At 52.5% G+C, this 16,648-nt stretch overlaps 1 protein-coding gene across 1 annotated transcript in view; it reads right to left on the bottom strand.

Moving 5' to 3' along the window:
- Nucleotides 1–13,278, bottom strand: part of HIF3A (hypoxia inducible factor 3 subunit alpha) — a 41,454-nt gene extending 28,176 nt beyond the window's left edge. Inside the window, exons 1-3 of the mRNA XM_007943048.1 lie at nucleotides 13,253–13,278; nucleotides 4,907–5,097; nucleotides 2,963–3,108 (exon numbers count right to left, since the gene is read on the bottom strand). Of these exons, the coding sequence (XP_007941239.1) occupies nucleotides 2,963–3,108; nucleotides 4,907–5,097; nucleotides 13,253–13,278 (363 nt within the window). The remainder of the gene's footprint in view (nucleotides 1–2,962; nucleotides 3,109–4,906; nucleotides 5,098–13,252) is intronic.
- Between the last annotated feature and the right edge of the window lie 3,370 nt (nucleotides 13,279–16,648).

Genomic DNA, 16,648 nt, shown 5'->3' on the forward strand with positions numbered 1-16,648 from the left:
CAGTCAAGTGCTTTAGCCACTATGCTACCAGACTCATAGCTGCCCCCATTGGGTTTCCAAGATGATAAATCTTTCTGGAAGTAGACTGCCCCATCTTCCTTCTGCGGAGCAGCTGGTGGGTTTGAACCACCAACCTTCTGGTTAGTAGGCAAACGTCTTGGGCACTGCAGCATCAGAGGTCTATCTGTTGTTTCCTACTCAGGTCAAAATACAACGGGCAATAGATTTGGTGGCTATGCAATGTGTATGTGGCCCTTGTTTACGACAGCAACCATTTTGAACTGGTTCGAAGCCCTGCTTTGAGAAGGTGACATTTAAACAGAGAGCTGAACAAATTAGGAGGTATCTCTGTGGCTCTCTACAGCGAGAATGCTCCAGGCAGAAAACCAAACAAACCAAACCCACTTGTGTTGAGTAGATTCTGACTCAGGGCACCCCCACGTCTCACACAGTAGAACTGAGCTCCATAGAGTTTTCTTGGCTGTAGTCTTTACTGAAACAGGTCACCAGGGCTTTCTGTTGCAGCACTGCTGGGTGGGTTTGCACTGCTAACGTTTCTGTTAGTAGCCGAGAGCAAATTGCTTTGCTCCATCCAGGTAGAGGGAACAGAAAATGCTAAGGCTCTGAGAGGTGACCCCATTCAAATCATGTCTCTTTGGCTAAGCAGAGACTCAACTCCTCATTTCAATTCATAAAAGGAATCTGGATCTGGGAGCAGGGGACACAAAGGAAAGGGACCCACATCAGCTCACGGTGTGCTGGTGGTGGCGGCACCAGTGATGGTGAGTAAGAGGAAGAATGATATTTCCCTCGTCAGACAGCACCTCTTGTATATGGATTTGAATCCTGGCTCTGCTACTTCCGAGCACTATGTACTTGAGGCACTCAGCTTTATGAGCTCAAGAGCTGAAACTAATAAACTGGTACCAGGAGTGGGGTACTGAGACAGGGAAACTATGCCAAATATGGACCCTGATATGGACTGAGTTGTCTCCAAAAACCAGGTGTTATAAATCCTGATCTCTATGTTTGTGGTTATAATCCCATTTGGGGACGGGCTGTCCTTGTTATGTTAATGAGGCAGGGTTCATGTAGGGTGCATTTTAAGTCAATCTCTTTTAAAAGACAATAAACAAACAAGCAAGAGAAACAGAGATGGGGGAAGAGAAATGCTAAGTCACATGAAGATCACCCAGGAGCAGAAGCTAAAAGAGGTGAGGACATTCCTCCAGAGCCCACAGAGAGAGAATGCCTTCCTCTGGAGCCAACACCCTGAATTTGGATTTCTAGCCTCCTAAACTGTGAGAGAATACATTTTTGTTTCTTAAAGCCACCCCCTTGTGGTATTTCTGTTATAGCAGCACTAGATGGGAGCTCTGGTGGTGCAGTGCCTAAGGCACTTGACTGCTAACCAGAAGGCTGGCAGTTCAAACCCACCAGCCACTCCTCAGAAGGAAGGTTGGGCAATCTACTTCCATAGTGATACTCGGAAACCCAAGGAGGGGTTGCTATGAGTCAGGGCCCAGCACATAACAACAACAACAACAACAACAACAACAGATAACTAAGATAGAGCTTGTTTACATGAAATGCAAAAAAAGAATGATAATTCTCTTATAGGGCTGGCTGACAGTGAGGATGAGCTGGAAGTCTTCCAACTCCATGGTATCTATCCCCACCTATCTTCTCCCACCTGAATCCCTGTCCACTTCTTTGCTGGTCTCTCAGACTCTGGTCTTACTCCCTCCACTTCTATCTCCACACAGCAGCTAGAAGGATCTTTCTGAAATGTAAATCAGATTCCACCTCTCTGACACAACCTCTCCCCTACTTACAAATCCTTCCATGGCTCACCAGTGCCCTGGAGATAAACCTTCTAATTTGGCTCTGAATTACCTGGCCCCAGCTGACTTCCCTAGCCTTTTTCTCTCTCAACTTCTCCCCTTGAATTCTTCACCTTGTTGTTGTGGTGGTTAGGTGCCATCAAGTCAATTCTGAGTCATAGCAACCCCATGTGATAGACTAGAACTGCCTCATAGGGTTTTCTAGGCTGTAATCTTTATGGAGGAGCTCTGGTAGTATAGTGCCTAAGGCACTTGACTGCTAACCAGAAGGCTGGCGGTTCAAACCCACCAGCTGCTCCTCAGAGGAAGGTTGGGCAATCTACGTCTGTAGTGATACTGCCTCAGAAACCCAAGGAGGGGTTGCTATGAGTTGGATCTGACTTGACGGCACATAACAACAATCTTACGGGAATAGATCATCAAGTCTTTCTCCTACTGGATGGGTTTGAACCGCCAACCTTTTGGTTAGCAGCTGAAGGCTCAATTGTTGTACCACCAGGCCTCCTTGTTCTGCACCCAGCCAGGACAAACTTCTTTATTTCCCCTAAATGCTTTTTTTTTTTTTTTTTAATTGTTGTACAAATATCTGTAACACAAGATGTGCAAATTTCACATTTTTCACATGTATGAGTTAGCGACATCAATTGCATTCATCATGTTACACAATCACCACCAATGTCCGCTGTCAAATTTCCCACCACCATCAACAGACACCTAACCCTTCTTAAACAATGACTTGTCCCTTTACCTCTTCCTCCCACCCTTGGTAATAAACTAACAAACTTTGGTCTCTGCACCAAAATGCTTTGTTTTATCTCACCTCTGAGCCTTTCCAGGCTCTGTTCCCTCTACCTTGTATATTTCCCAGCCTTCACTGGGTCCACCCATTCCCCACACCCCTTCACCTGGCTTTTCCTCCAGGAATTTCTCTCTTATCTGCCTATCTCCCCCAGGTGGGTCAGCCTCCCCTCCCCGCCCCACCCCGGGGCTTCTACAGCCCTGCCCGGTGACACAGCTGTCTTCCCTCTGAACTGTGAGTCCCATGAAGGCAGGCCCAGGGCAGTCCTTCCTGATCGCCCGTGGAACCCAATGTCACTCACACAGGCATCTCCTCTCACCTGACTGAGGCCCAGGTGTTTGCTGACATTCTCCGACAGGTAAGCCATGTCTCCCTCGGCTGTGAGCACCATCACGAAGCCCTCCAGGGCCTGCAGGTAGCAGGCATCCAGTGCTTCTCCCCTTGCTCCTACTTGGTTCCACTCCCCTGGGGCCGGGGATTGCTCTAGTCAGCCCCGGGCCCACACTGGCTCACCTCCCTCAGAGGAAGTTACAGGTGCCCCAGGTGAGTTGAGGACACATCCAGTGGCCTGGAGTCCCAAGGAAGTAGGCAGAGCCACCAAGGAATGAAATTCTGAGAGCAGTGCTTCCCAGGGAGACAGAATTCTAAGGGGGTGAGGGTCTCCCAAAGCATCAGGATTCTAAGGGCATGGGGTCTCCCAAAACAATAGAATGCTAAGGGGGGGTAGGCTTCTTAGGAGGACAGAATGCTAAGGGAGTGGAATTCTCAGGGGTCAAAACTCCGTAAGGGGCCAGGTCTCTGGGTGGTGATGGTGGTAGTAAGAATTCTTGGAGGGCTGGGTCTTTCCCAAATCAAAAATAAAAAGCAAACAAAACAGTACCCTTTGAGTTGATTCCAACTCATGGCAACCCCATGGGTTGCAGACTAGAACTGTGTACCACAGGGTTTTCAAGCTGCGACCTTTCAGCGCCAGACCAGCAGGGCTTTCTCCCTAGATGTCTCTGGGTGGGTTTGTCAATGATTTGGCTAGTAGCTAAGCACTTAACCATTTGTGCCACCCAGGGAGACTCCCCAGGAGAGAGTCAGAATTCTAAAGCAAGAACTCTCAGGGGACAAAATCCTAAAGGGCCAGAGTCTCTTAGGGAAGTAAAATTCTATGGGGCAGGGAATTCTAAGGGTCACAGTGCAATGAGATGTCTGTAATTGCCCCCTGATAAAATCTTTTGGGATCCTGGGATCCTAAGGTGTGTGTGTCTGTTGGGGGTGGGGTGGGGAACAAAGGCTCCTATAAAATGGAATTTCAGCTGGGTGACGTCCAAACAGGTGACTTCTAAGGGAACACACAGGGAACAGAAGTAGGGCAACAGAAGGGAAGGAAGGAGGACAGAGAGGCTATCCCATGCAAGAAAGAATGGACAGTGACATCTGGGACCAGTGTTGGATTACCCAATAAGCAAGGTAACCACTTGTGCTTACTTACTGATCTGTAGGGAACCATTTCACATTTTTCCATCACATCACATTCTGCTTCTAGGTATGGCTGGTATCTGTCTCTCTCCCAACCCCACAGCTCCTTCCTACAGAATCACTTTTGAAATTTACAATCCCAATCTTCCTTCCGAGGAGTGGCTGGTGGGTTTGAACTGCCAGCCTTCTGGTTAGCAGTCAAATGCCTTAAGCTCTATGCCACCAGAGCTCCCTGACAGGGATGGAGTTGCCAGTAAGCCAGGTAAGCACGAAGTAAGCACGAGTTTACCTGTGCTAACTCACGCATCTGAAAGTATGTAAATGAGCACAAGTAAGCGCATATTTACTTTGCTTATTGGATAATTTGCCGTTGAAATGAAGAGACCTAATCAGGAAGGTCTCTCAGGGCACCAACTACCAGGGGTTGTGGGACCTTAGGGTTTTCGGGTCTCGTAGTCCCAAATCCTAAGGACGAGGAACTGCCCAGGAGCGCAGAGCAAAGGGGGCGGGGCCTCGCAGATGATCGACATCTAGAGAGGTGGGGCTTCCCAGGGAACTGGGCTCCAGCGGGCCCAGAACTCGAGCGGGGCGGGGTCTCGCCGGGAAAGTGGATTCCACCGAAGGTAGGGCTGCGCCGGGAGGACGTCATCAGGAGGCGGGGCCTTGTCCAGATCTGGCTTCCCGGGGGCGGGGCTTTCTTGGAATGCAGCTTTCCCAGGGGCGGGGCCTTGGCGCGCTGGGAGCGCCCGGGGGCGGGGCCTTCCTGGGACTCTGCGCTTCCCAGCGCGCCGCTTACCTGCGGCGCAGAGGCGGTGCATACGCAGGTAGCTGATGGTGAGGCGCATGATGGAGGCCTTATCCAGGTGGGCGCTGACCCCGCGCGCGAAGGGCAGCGTGTGCGCCAGCTGGTAGAGCACCTCAGTCTCCTGACTGCGCCGGCTGCGAGCCGCGTCGCGGGACTTCTCCTTGCGTAGCTCGGTGCTCGACCTGCGGACATGGGCAGCAGCGTTCAGGGGAAGGGAAGGGGGTGGCTGGGGCAAGCACGTGGGGCGCTGCCACCCGGGGCCCTGGCTCACAGAAGCCTGGCTGTGTGGCCAGGGCGAACCTCCAGCGCTCCCTGGATCAGGGAGGGTTACGCTCGGACGTGCCTCCTTGCTCTGGGTTTACCTGTCTGCGCGCCAGCCCATGCTGTTCCCAGTGCCTCGCTCCTCTCTGAGGCGCACCCAGGGTTGCTCTGTCAGCTCCCTGACTTTATCTGTCGTTTATTTCTTAGGCTGGGGACGTCTAGGGGACAGAGAGGCCCCCTGCTGGGAGGGGGCTGGCCGAGTTGGCCTAGGGCCAGGGAGGACAGGCGCAAGATTACGCCTGCGCCTGCGGCTTCCCCGGCCCCCTGCCCTATTAACCTCCCAGAGTCCCCTCCCTACCCTTTCCCCTCTCAGCTGAGCTGAGTCTTCAGAATCTTGGCGAACAAAGTCCAACAACCCACCAACAGGGTCCCCAAGAGGGGCAGGGCCTCACCAGGGTGACACAGTAAACCAACCCCAGGTTTCTGTCCAGCCAACACCTAACCACTCACTTAACCCCACTTCAAAGACCTGAGTTCCTCAGGGCACAAACCAAAAAAAACCAAACTCACTGCCTTAGGGTCAGATCCGACTCATAGTGACCCCTCCTTGGGTTTCCAAGGCGGTATCACTACAGAAGTAGATTGGGTACAGAAGTAGATTGCGCAACCTTCCTTCCCAGGAGTGGCTGGTGGGTTTGAACCGCCAGCCTTCTGGTTAGCAGTCAAATGCCCTTAGGCACTGCACCACCAGAGACTCCTCCTCAGGGCATATGTGGGGAGAAACTGAAGGTGGAAGAATGAGTTTCGTTGTGTCAGAAATATCTGCCACTTGAGGATGGGGCAAAGGATTAACACACTCAGCCACTAATCAAAAGGTTGGCGGTTCAAGTCCACCGAGAAAGGTCTGACAATCTACTTCTGAAAAATCAGCCTTTGAAAACCCCACGGAGCACAGTTCTACTGTGACATGGGGCCTCTAAGTCGAAATCAACCTGAAGGCAAGTGGTAGTGTTGTCCAGCTGTTACTATTTTGTCAGTTGCCAGGGCAAGCATCTAACTCACACTGACACAGCTCCTGCTCAAACAACCCAGAATGAAGCTGATAACATTATCTCCACTGAACAGACGAGGAAACCCAGGCACAGTAAGATACAGTGTCTGCCTGTACGTGGTGAAGCCAGGCTAGACAACTGGTCTACCTGAACTCAGAAATTATTTTCTCTGTCTCTGTGGTCCTGGATTTGTCTCCAGGTCTTCCTGTCTTAAAATTTACACTCCAGACCTGTCTGAATCTAAAGTCTGTATACTTTAGTGTTTGAATAAAAAGAATTATGGCAGATAGGGTTCGGGGGAATGGGAAGGAGAAACTATAGCATACGTTACATACACCTGTTGCCAATGAGTCAATTTTGACTCATAGTGACCCATGTTACAGAATAGAACTGCTCCCTGGCAGTTTTTGGTGGTTCGAACCCACCAGCTTTTCTGTGGAAAAAAGATAAGGTAGTCTGCTTCTGTAAGGATTTACAGCCTTGGGGACCCAACAGGTTGACTCAACGGGTCAAAGGCCTTACACATTACGCCACCAGAGCTCCTTATATATACTATACTTGATGTAGTGCCTAATACAAGTGACTGCTAACCAGAAGGCTGGCGGTTCAAACCCACCAGCCACTCCTTGGAAGGAAGACTGGGCAATCTACTTCTGTAGAGATACCGCCTTGGAAACCGAAGGAGGGGTCACTATGAGTTGGAATCGACTTGGTAGCAGTGGGTTTGTTTTTTTGGGATCTGTGTAATACTGTTAAAGCCATTAATCAACAGCTCTAATTTCCTACCACCATCCGTCTGTCTCAAACCCACCAGCCACTCCTCAGAAGAAGGTTGGGTAATCTACTTCCATAGTGATATCGCCTTGGAAACCCAAGGAGGAGTCGCTATAAGTTGGGTTTGACTCGACGGCAGTGAGTTTGGTTTTTGGTTTGATCCATCTGTCAGTTGTACTGTGGTGGCCTGCATGTTGCTACGAAGCTTGAAGTTATGTCATTGGTATTTCAGACACCAGCAGAATCATCCATGGTGGATAGGTTTCAGCTGAGCGCTTGCAGACTAAGACAGACTAGGAGGAAAAGCCTGGCAATCTATTTCTGGAAATTAAACTCCCACTGCCGTTGAGTCGGATCCAACTTGTAGAGACCCCTCCTTGGGTTTCTCAGGCGGTATCACTACGGAAGCAGATTGTCCAACCTTCCCTGTGGATCACAGAATATTATCCCAGACCTTGACTGACTGACTTTGGATGTGTCATCACAAGGGCTCAGTTGATAGAGAAAGACACACTAATGACCATGAACACAGTGCAGGGCTGGACAATGTTTCTTTCATTGCGAGGTCAACCTGAGTGAGAACCTACCGCACAGCAATTAACAATGTAATTTACTAAACATGTATGTGGCTGGTACTGGCTGCCTGGGTGTGCTCCCTCATGCTGAGAAGTGCCCAATAAAGGAGGCATTTTAAACTTCTGTGTTATAAAGGAAGGAGCTCTGATGGTGCAGTGCCTAAGGCATTTGACTGCTAACCAAAAGATTGGTGGTTCAAATCTACCAGCTGTTCCACGGAAGGAAGATGGGGCAATCTACTTCCATAAAGATTGACCGCCTTGGAAACCCAACGAGGGTCGCTATGAGTTGCAACTGACTCAAAGGCAGTGAGTTTGGTTTTGGTTTTGGTGTTACAAAGGGGAAACTGAGGCTTTGCCCAAGAAGTCGCAGAGCCAGTAACTGGCAGAGCTGGGATTTGAACCCAGACAGTGAGGCTGCACAAAGCCTTCCTTTTTCTTGAATCCTCCCCTTGTGACCCACCCCAGGAAAGAAGAACTAGGAGCCTGGAGCTCCATAGGCGAGTCAGATGCCATTTCTGGGGGTGGGATCGGCCCCACCCCCAGGCTGGAGACCTGCAGCCCCACCTCCAGGCACGAGGAGAAGTGGGAAGGGGATTCTCCTGTCTGGCTGTGGAAGCAAAAACCTTAGTGCAACAGCGTGTGTGTGTGTGTATGTGTGTGTGTGTGTGTGTGGTGACACAGAAGGGGGCAGGCTGGGCGGGGGAGGCGGAGGCAGCAAGTCTCAGGACGGCCCCATTCCCCTCCCTCCGGGCTGGAGGGGGTCAGGGGCCTCCAGTCCTGCCCTGCCCGCCCAAGAGGACATTTCGTCCTGTTCTCTTCTAGCCGCTGTGTTTGTCTTCCTGCCCAGAGGGTGGGGGTGGGCGGGCCTTGCCACTCTGGGGGCCCCAACAGAGGGAACAGGGAGTGGGAACAGGAATGGAGGTGGGGCCACCCCCACCCCCACCCCCCCACCTCCCAGGCAGCTGGGCTCTGTAATCTCTCTGGGGCAGAGCTCATCCCTCTATAGAAGGAGCCAGCTAGGGGCTGCAGTGGGACCCTCCTTCCAGCTCTCAAACCGATTCTCAGGAATGTTCTGTGCAGAGGAAGTGGGGCCTCTTACTCCCTTCCCAGAAGCCGGGCCTTTCCTTGGTTAAATATGCCAATCCAAGCCAGCTGCCCTCGTCATTCCCGACGCCTGGCGACTCTGTGTGCGTCAGAGTGGAACTGTGCTCCATGCGGTTCTCCGTAGCTTGTGACCCTCAGAAGCAGATTGCCAGGTTTTTCTTCTGAGGCGCCTCAGGGTGGATTCGAACCAGTAACCTTTGGCTTAGTAGCTGAATGCTAACTGTTTGCACCAAAACTCCAAATCCAACCTAACCCACTGCTGTTGAGTCGATTCTGACTCATCGTGACCCTATAGGACAGCGTGGAACTAGCCCACAGGGTTTCCAAGGCTGTGATCTTTACAGAAGCAGACTGCCACATCTTTCTCCCACGGAGCAGCTGATGGGTTTGAACCCCTGACCTTTCAGTTTGCAGCCGGGCGCTTTAACCACTGCACTACCAGGGCTCCTTTGTCTGAGCCACGTGGGGGCTAATTCCTCTGGTTCAGGCCTGGGTTCCAATCTCGACTCCACCACCTATAAGTGTGATTCTGGGCCAGTCGCACGGCCTTTCTGGGCATTAACACTGGCAGTTCTGAAGATCGAATGAGTTAAAAGATGTCAGAGGCTCCGAACAGAGCCTGGCGATTGGTTGGTGTCAGTTTGTCATACTGTGGCTGCTGGTACGTGGCTCTGGTGTGGAAACTCTGCCACCCGTATTTCAAGTACCAGCGGGATCACCCACGGCGGACACGTTCCAGCAGAGCATCCAGACTAAAACTGACTAGGAAGAAAGGTCTGGTGATCCGCTTCCAGAAATTAGCCACCAAAAGCCCTGTGGTTGGCAGGATGTTGTCCTGTGTAGGAAGAGGGGGCCCCTAAGCTGAAAGGCTCTCGAGATACACTGTGGCCGCACTAAGGGGCTCATGCAGACCAACAACCGTGAGGACGGCACATGGCTGGACAATGATTCGTTCCGTTGAACAGAAGGCTGCCGTGAGTCTGACCTGACTCCATAGCAACGGACATTAACAACAACATATAAAGGCTAAACATGATGATGATGGCTCTTTTGTCCCCGTCAGGGTTGGAAGACCCAAGCTTGGGAGACTCTTGAGCCCTGAACACTGGGGTAACACATGGGCTTTGGTGGGAACACGTGGCATAGAGTACACAAATATGTCAAGGCTTATCAACATGTACCTTCAGTGGATATTACACATTATCAATGACAGTGATAAAACCAAAAAAAAAAACCCTCCGCCATTGAGTCGATTCCAACTCATAGAGACCCCCATTGGGTTGCTGAGGCAGTAAACCTTTACAGAAGTTGATTGCCCAGTCCTCCTTCTGCAGAGTGGCTGGGAAGTTTGAACCACCAACCTTCTGGTTAGCAGTCACATGCCTTAGGCACTGTGCCACCAGAGCTCCTTAATAATAGTGATAGTAGCAGAAGTAGTAGCTTCAGTGTGTTGAATAATGATTCTGATTCATGGCGACCCCATGTGCTATACAGACTAGAACCACTCCTGAGGGTTTTCTCAACAAAAGCAGATTTTCTTCTGTGGTACCACTAGGTAGGTTTGAACTGCCAACCTTTAGGTTAACAGTAAAATGGAAACCATTTGCACCACCTGAGACCCCATTAAATCCTTCCAACAACCCTACCACCTCAAACCAAACCCATTGCCAGCGAGTTGATTCCAACTCATAGTGACTGCCATGGGGTTTCCAAGACTGTAAATCTTTATGGAAGTAGATTGTTGCCTCTTTCTCCCATGGAGCAGGTGGTGAGTTTGAACTGCTGACCTTCTGGTTAACAAGCAAATGTTTTACCCATCACACCAGAGCTCCTAACAATTGCACAGAGCAGAAAACATAATTTTCCTTTTACAGAGGTTCCGAGTAGGGGTTACCAGCAGCACGCCTTACCCACCATGTACCTGCTATTACTGTCCCCATTTTCCTGACAAGCCAATCATCCCACAGAGGTGACATGTCTTGCCTGAAGCCACACAGCTCCTAAGTAGCAGACCAGAATTCAAACCAGTTCCCTCTGCCTCCGCTCTGAACTCTGACTTGTGAACCTATTGGGTGTCCCACCCTGATACCTGTTACCTCACTGGTTCCCCATCTTGATCCTGTGCAGGGCAGGGAGGGGGCAGACCCCCATTTGCCAGAATCGGAAACTGAGCCTCAGAGAGGTGGTCCCTGGCACAGGACACCCAAACCAGCAGATAGGTGAGCTGGGATTTGAACCCTGACTGAGGCTCTTGGGTTCTTAAAGGTCATGCCTTGGTGGGCATGCCCACTCAAGGGGCCCACTTCCCTGGCCCCCCTTTGCCCAGTGGCTCCAGGCCCTTCCCCTGCCCCACCCCTGCTGCCTCTGAATCTCCCCAGCTGGCCGGTCTCCCCTGCTGGCCCCAAGCCCAGGCCTGGTCCAGCCCCCTGGCACGCTGCCCAGCTTGGGACGTGCAGCTGGAACCCTGCCACCCTTCCTCCGTGTTCCAGCCGAGAACAGGGGCGGGTCCCGGGCCTAGAGGCCCCAGGCTGAGGCTTGGGAATGGGGGCTGGGGCCTGGCACCCCCTGGCCAGAAGGGGGAGAAACCCACATCTTCCCTGCCCTGAGGAACTCGCCACCTTTGACCAAAGGCGTGGAGAAAGTTGGGAGACCCCACCCCATATCCTGGCCTTCTCTTCTACACACAGCTGGGTATTAGGGTCTTGAAAAAGTATAAGGGATTTTGGGGAGCTTACGTATCTGGGCAGGGAGCCCTCTTGGTACTGCCCGGAGGTGGCCTGAGAAGCCATGGGCAGGTTCGAGAAGGGACCAAGGTGGGATATCTCTGTGACCCTGACTCTGCTCATTACTATGGACGGGGGAATCCAGTGGGGTGCCGTCCTCAAAACCCTATCTCTTCCAGAACCTTCTCTACCCCAGGTGGGCACCCCAAGAACACCCCTGCCTGGGGTGGGGTGGTAGCAAGCCCAAGCCATGGGCAAGAAGGAAGGGGTGTGGGGGTCCACTCACCATCTCCCAGACCCTCTTTGGCAGAGGTGCCATCCTGGGGGCGCAGGAGGGGATGGGATGCGGCCTGGATCCGGGTGCGAGTTATGAGTGGGTGGTGCGTGGTGGCGGTGGGATGACCCGACAGGAAAGGGCTGGCCTTGGCTGGGGAGGGGGGGCGCACCCCAGCTCAGCTAAGAGGGGCCCCACCCAGGCCAGGAGGGGGCGCCGGGAGGGGCGGGGCCGCTGCTGGCCCAGAAGGGGTGGGATGGAGTTCCCTGGTGGGCCCAGAGCCAGGGACCAGAATAGAATAGGATGGGGGGAGACTTTGAGGGGTGAGGAACATGGGGGTGTAGACGGATCCAGTCAGCCCTGTGAAGCCAGAGAGGACAGAAAGGGGTGAGGCTTGCTGGGCGCCTCAGATTGGACAGGGAGAACCAAGGGCCTGGTGCATGTTCCAAGTTCCCCCGAGAAAGCAGGTAGATGGGGCCTCCGTGGGACTAGACCCAGGGCACGGGGTGCCCTAGCAGATGAGTACCTGCTAGAAGATGGGGCAATCTACTTCCGTAGTGATACTGCCTCGGAAACCCAAGGAAGGGTCGCTATGAGTCGGGTCTGACTCGACGGCACATAACAGCTGCAAGTGAATATACAAGTGCCCCTCCGCCAGCGCCTTTCGGCAGGGGGCGCTCTGATGACCGTTCTCAGGGGCTCGCACTGAACTCGCGCGCGTGCGCGCGCGCACACACACACGCACACACGCACAGCCCGTGGGTTCTCCCCAATATAAGACTTGGGTAGGCCTCCTCTGTACCTTCAATTCATGCTTCAGAAATAGTCTGGGTGAGGGTTGGGAGAGGGTAAGATAAGGGACTAGACTTTGGTAAATGGGTCAATGGCTCCCTGTTATTAAAGGGGATGATCCTATTTTTCAAATGGGGACAGAAGGGCCCCCTGAAAAGGGTCCTAGGCAGTTCCTGAAAGGGGACCCCTCTGATCACTTCTAGGGGAAGCCAAGATTTGGGGGACTATATCAGAGAGGGTTAGATCAAAGGGGACCCCTCTTCTCTTGACCTCAGCAGCCCAATCCCGATTCCCAGGTATTCCCTACACCTGGGAAGACTGATTTGGGGGGCCCCATATCTCATAGGATCCCAGGGGGCTGGTGGTGAAGAACAATGCCAATTTTAGGGGTTCCGAGGCCAGAGGAGACAACACTTGGAGACAGAATGCCTTCCTCAGAGGCCAAGTGACGGCTCAAATTCAACTGGTCCCACTTCCGTGGGGACCTTGAGTTTCACCACCAACCTGGCGGGGAAGCAAGCGTACCGGCTGCAGGAATCGGGGATAACCACCCCGAAGCTGCCCCTGGAGGGAGGGGCGGGGCAGCCTGGGGCTTGGGGGAATGTCCCACTCCCGGCAGGTCCCCCAGGGAGGAGGGCGGGCGGGCGGAGGGGTTATGTGGTTTCAGCCCCGGGCCCCGCGCGTCCTCGGCTTGCACCCGTGCACCCCCCACCTGGCTCAGGGGACCCTGGCAGGACAGCCTTCCAATTCCCATCACCCCTGGCCCAGAACCCTGGTACCTTGCGCGCTGCAGCCCCAGCGCCATGGCTCGCCAGTCGCCGCTGCGGAGCCCTTCGAGGCCCCGGGCCCCCTCCCCTGGCCCTGCGAGCCCCCTCCCCAGCTCCGCCCCCCGCGGCGTAATTGGCTGAGCCGCACCCGGCCCGCGGCGCTCACTGGACGGCATTTCCGTCACTCTCGAGTACGAGGCGGGATCAGGGGCGAAGATTGCTACGCTTGAGAGGGGTGTGTGAGTAAAGGGGGGTTGCAACGTAAGGCGCACACACCCCCAGCCACGCCCCTCGCTGCAAACTGCAGTAGTAGCGTCGCCCGCTGGGGTCGACGGGCCAGGCCTTCAGGCCCAGCTTCAACTGCAAAGATCCAACACTTCTGAGAGCGCCAATTCACTCTCTTCCTTACACCCGGGCCCCCCACCTATGACAGCCAAGCCCTCCCCACCCCCGTTTTACTTCTCCACTTCCTCCTTCCAGTTGAGCCCCTTCAACCTCCAGCCCCACTCTCCAGTCGCCCCTGTTGCACACTTCTGCCTCCTCAGTTCCCTCTTCCATCGGACCCCATATTCCCTCTCCGTCCCCCCGAGCTGCTAACACCACCCCGTAAGTACACTCCTTCCCCTGGGTATCTCACCCTTCTGCCTGAGTGCCCAGCCCCTCCCTCCAGCCCTACCTCGCCCCAATTCCTGTCTGGCTCCCTCTGGGCCCCAGCCCCACCTTCTTCATCCCCCTAGCTCCACCCTGACCCCTTTGTCTAACTCCCCTTTCAGGATCAAGCTTCTGTCAAGTAAATATGTCAGACCCAATCTCACACCCTCTTTTGAAACGAGTGGAGAAATGTCACCTTTCTACCAGGCAAGTAGAAAGGGCGGAGCACAAGGTCACCAGAGCCCCGCGTGGTACGCAGAGTTAAAGTCCTTGGTTGGCAGCTGCAATCCACTCAGAGGCACCACGGAATAAAAGCCTGGCAATCTATTTTGAAAAGCCAGCCATTGAAAACCCAGTGGAACCCGGTTCGACTCTAACACACATGGGGTCTCTATGAGTCCAAATCGATTTGATGGTAACTCTTTTTTTAAAAAGAAAAAAAACACGCTCACCAAGGAGTGGTGAAAGATTACAATCAGATCAGGAATAGAGAATGGGAATGGGGATGGGGAAGTGGGGGTGAGGGAGGGTGAGTTCAGTGCTAATCACCGGCATCGGGCAGAGAGAAGCATACATGGTACAAGTCTGTGGGTTTTGCTGCCCCAATATCTGGCTGTTTTCTTTTGAGGGACCACTTCTCTCCTCAGCCTATTTAATTTGAATGGGGCTGGCCAGATCCCGCCCTGCCCCAGAGCTCCAGGGATGAGGATAGGGCCCAGACTAGCCAATCAGCTTATTTTGTCTCTCTGGTCACAGGGATTGGTTCAGGGAAGATGTGTGCCCTAGCTTACTCCACTGAGAGCAAACTGACCCATTGGTTACACCTATCAGTAAACAGATTCACTTTTTTTTTTTTTTTTTGCTGGAGTTGCCAGGCTGGTGGATGTAAGCCGGAAGCTGATCATGGTCACCCTGCTGCCAAGAGAAGAGAAGCTTCTTGAGATGAAGGTCAAAACAGAAAAAAGCAGAAAGGAAAGATTGAGAAAGAGCTCTGAGGCCAGCACTTGGGTGCCTGGATCAAGCCATACCTAAACCCCAACTTAATTATTGGACTTTGACATGAACCATTTTGAGGTTTTTGTTTGTATTGCTGGTTTGTAGTCAAATATTGTTTTATTTATTAATTTTGTCCTTGAATTAGTTTGAGCTGATTTCAGCTTCTTGTACCCAAAAGAATGTTGATAACTAGAGACATTAGCTCCTGAGCCCCAGTGTGGAAGCAGGCATGTGGAGTGTGAGATAACAAGAGGCCTGCACTTGAGAGGGCTGCAGAAGCAGTGGTTTAAAGCATTCAGCTGCTAACCAAAAGGTCGGTGGTTCAAACCCCACCAGCCTCTCCATGGAGAAAGATGAAGAAGTCTGCTTCTGTAAAGATTTACAGCCTTGGAAACCCTATGGGGCAGTTGTTCTGTCCTATAGAGTCACTATGAATTGGAATCAACTTGATAGTGGTGGATTTCAGGGGGACTTTGGAAGTGAGGATGGTGACTTTGGTTGGCTTACTTGGACCATCTCATCATGAAATACCAGTCACTAGAAAAGGACATTGTGGTTGATAAGAAAAAAAAATCACTGCCATCGAATCAGATCTGACTCATAGCGACCCCTCCTTGGGTTTCCGAGGCGGTATCACTATGGAAGTAGACTGCCCAACCTTCCTTCTGCAGAGTGGCTGGTGGCTTTGAACCTCCAGCCTCCTGGTTAGGAGTCAAATGCCTTAGGCACTACGTCCACCAGAGCTCCCATGGTTGGTAGAGAATCAGCAAAAATTAGAGAAATCTCAAAGGAATTAATTTCCATATGAAAGCTGGACAATAAGGAAGATGAGGAAGGAGTGATGCATTTGAGTTGTGTTGTTGGCGAAGAATCCTGAAAATACCACGGACTGCCAGAAGAACAGATGTGTCTTGGAAGAAGTACAGCTGGAATGCTCCTTAGAAGCAAGAATGGCCAGACTTCATCTCTCTTACTTTGGTCATGTTGTCAGAAGGGGCCAGTCCCCAGAGAAGGATATCATGCTTGGTAAGGGGAGGGTCCACAATAAAGGGGAAGGCCCTCAACAAGATGGACTGACCCAGTGGCTGCCATTTGGGCTCATGCAGAACAAAGTTTGTGAGGCTGGCACGGGACCGGGAAGTGTTTCGTTCTGTTCTCAGGGTGGCTGTGCATTAGAACGGACTCCACGGACTTAACATAACAACGACCACCTCAGTGTGATGGATTGACACTAGTAAAGGGTGTCACATTTGCTAAGGCAGAGGGCTACTAGCTACAGCAATGGACTCAAATATATCAGGAAGATGACGCACGGCCAGACAACGTTGCGTTGTTTCACATAAAGTGGCCAGGACTCAGAGTGGACTTGTCACCTAACAAGAAGCAGCAGGAGAAGTGGTATCCTTCGGGCCGGCCAGGCACTGAGTTAGGATATGAAGCAGGGGAACTGTTGGGGAAAGGAACCGAGGAGAGGACCTGGTTGTCAACCGTGTGATGGCAGTTCCAGAGGCCGTAATGGAAGGGTTTGGAGATGGGTGCGGGGAGAGGAGGACCGATTCAGTGGAAAGAAAATGAGAAGTAATGTTGGGACGAGCGCGTCGTAACAGACTGACCAAACCCAAACCAAACTAGCTGCCGTGGAGTCGATTCCAACTCATAGCGACCCCTTCTTGGGTTTCTGAGGTGGTATCACTATGGAAGTAGATCACCCAATCTTCCTTCCGAGGAGTGGCTGGTGGGTTTGAACCGCCAGCCTTCTGG

This window comes from Orycteropus afer, unplaced genomic scaffold (assembly GCF_000298275.1).
Source record: "Orycteropus afer afer isolate SDZICR_OR568_19922 unplaced genomic scaffold, OryAfe1.0 scaffold00099, whole genome shotgun sequence".
Classification (NCBI taxonomy): domain Eukaryota; kingdom Metazoa; phylum Chordata; class Mammalia; order Tubulidentata; family Orycteropodidae; genus Orycteropus; species Orycteropus afer.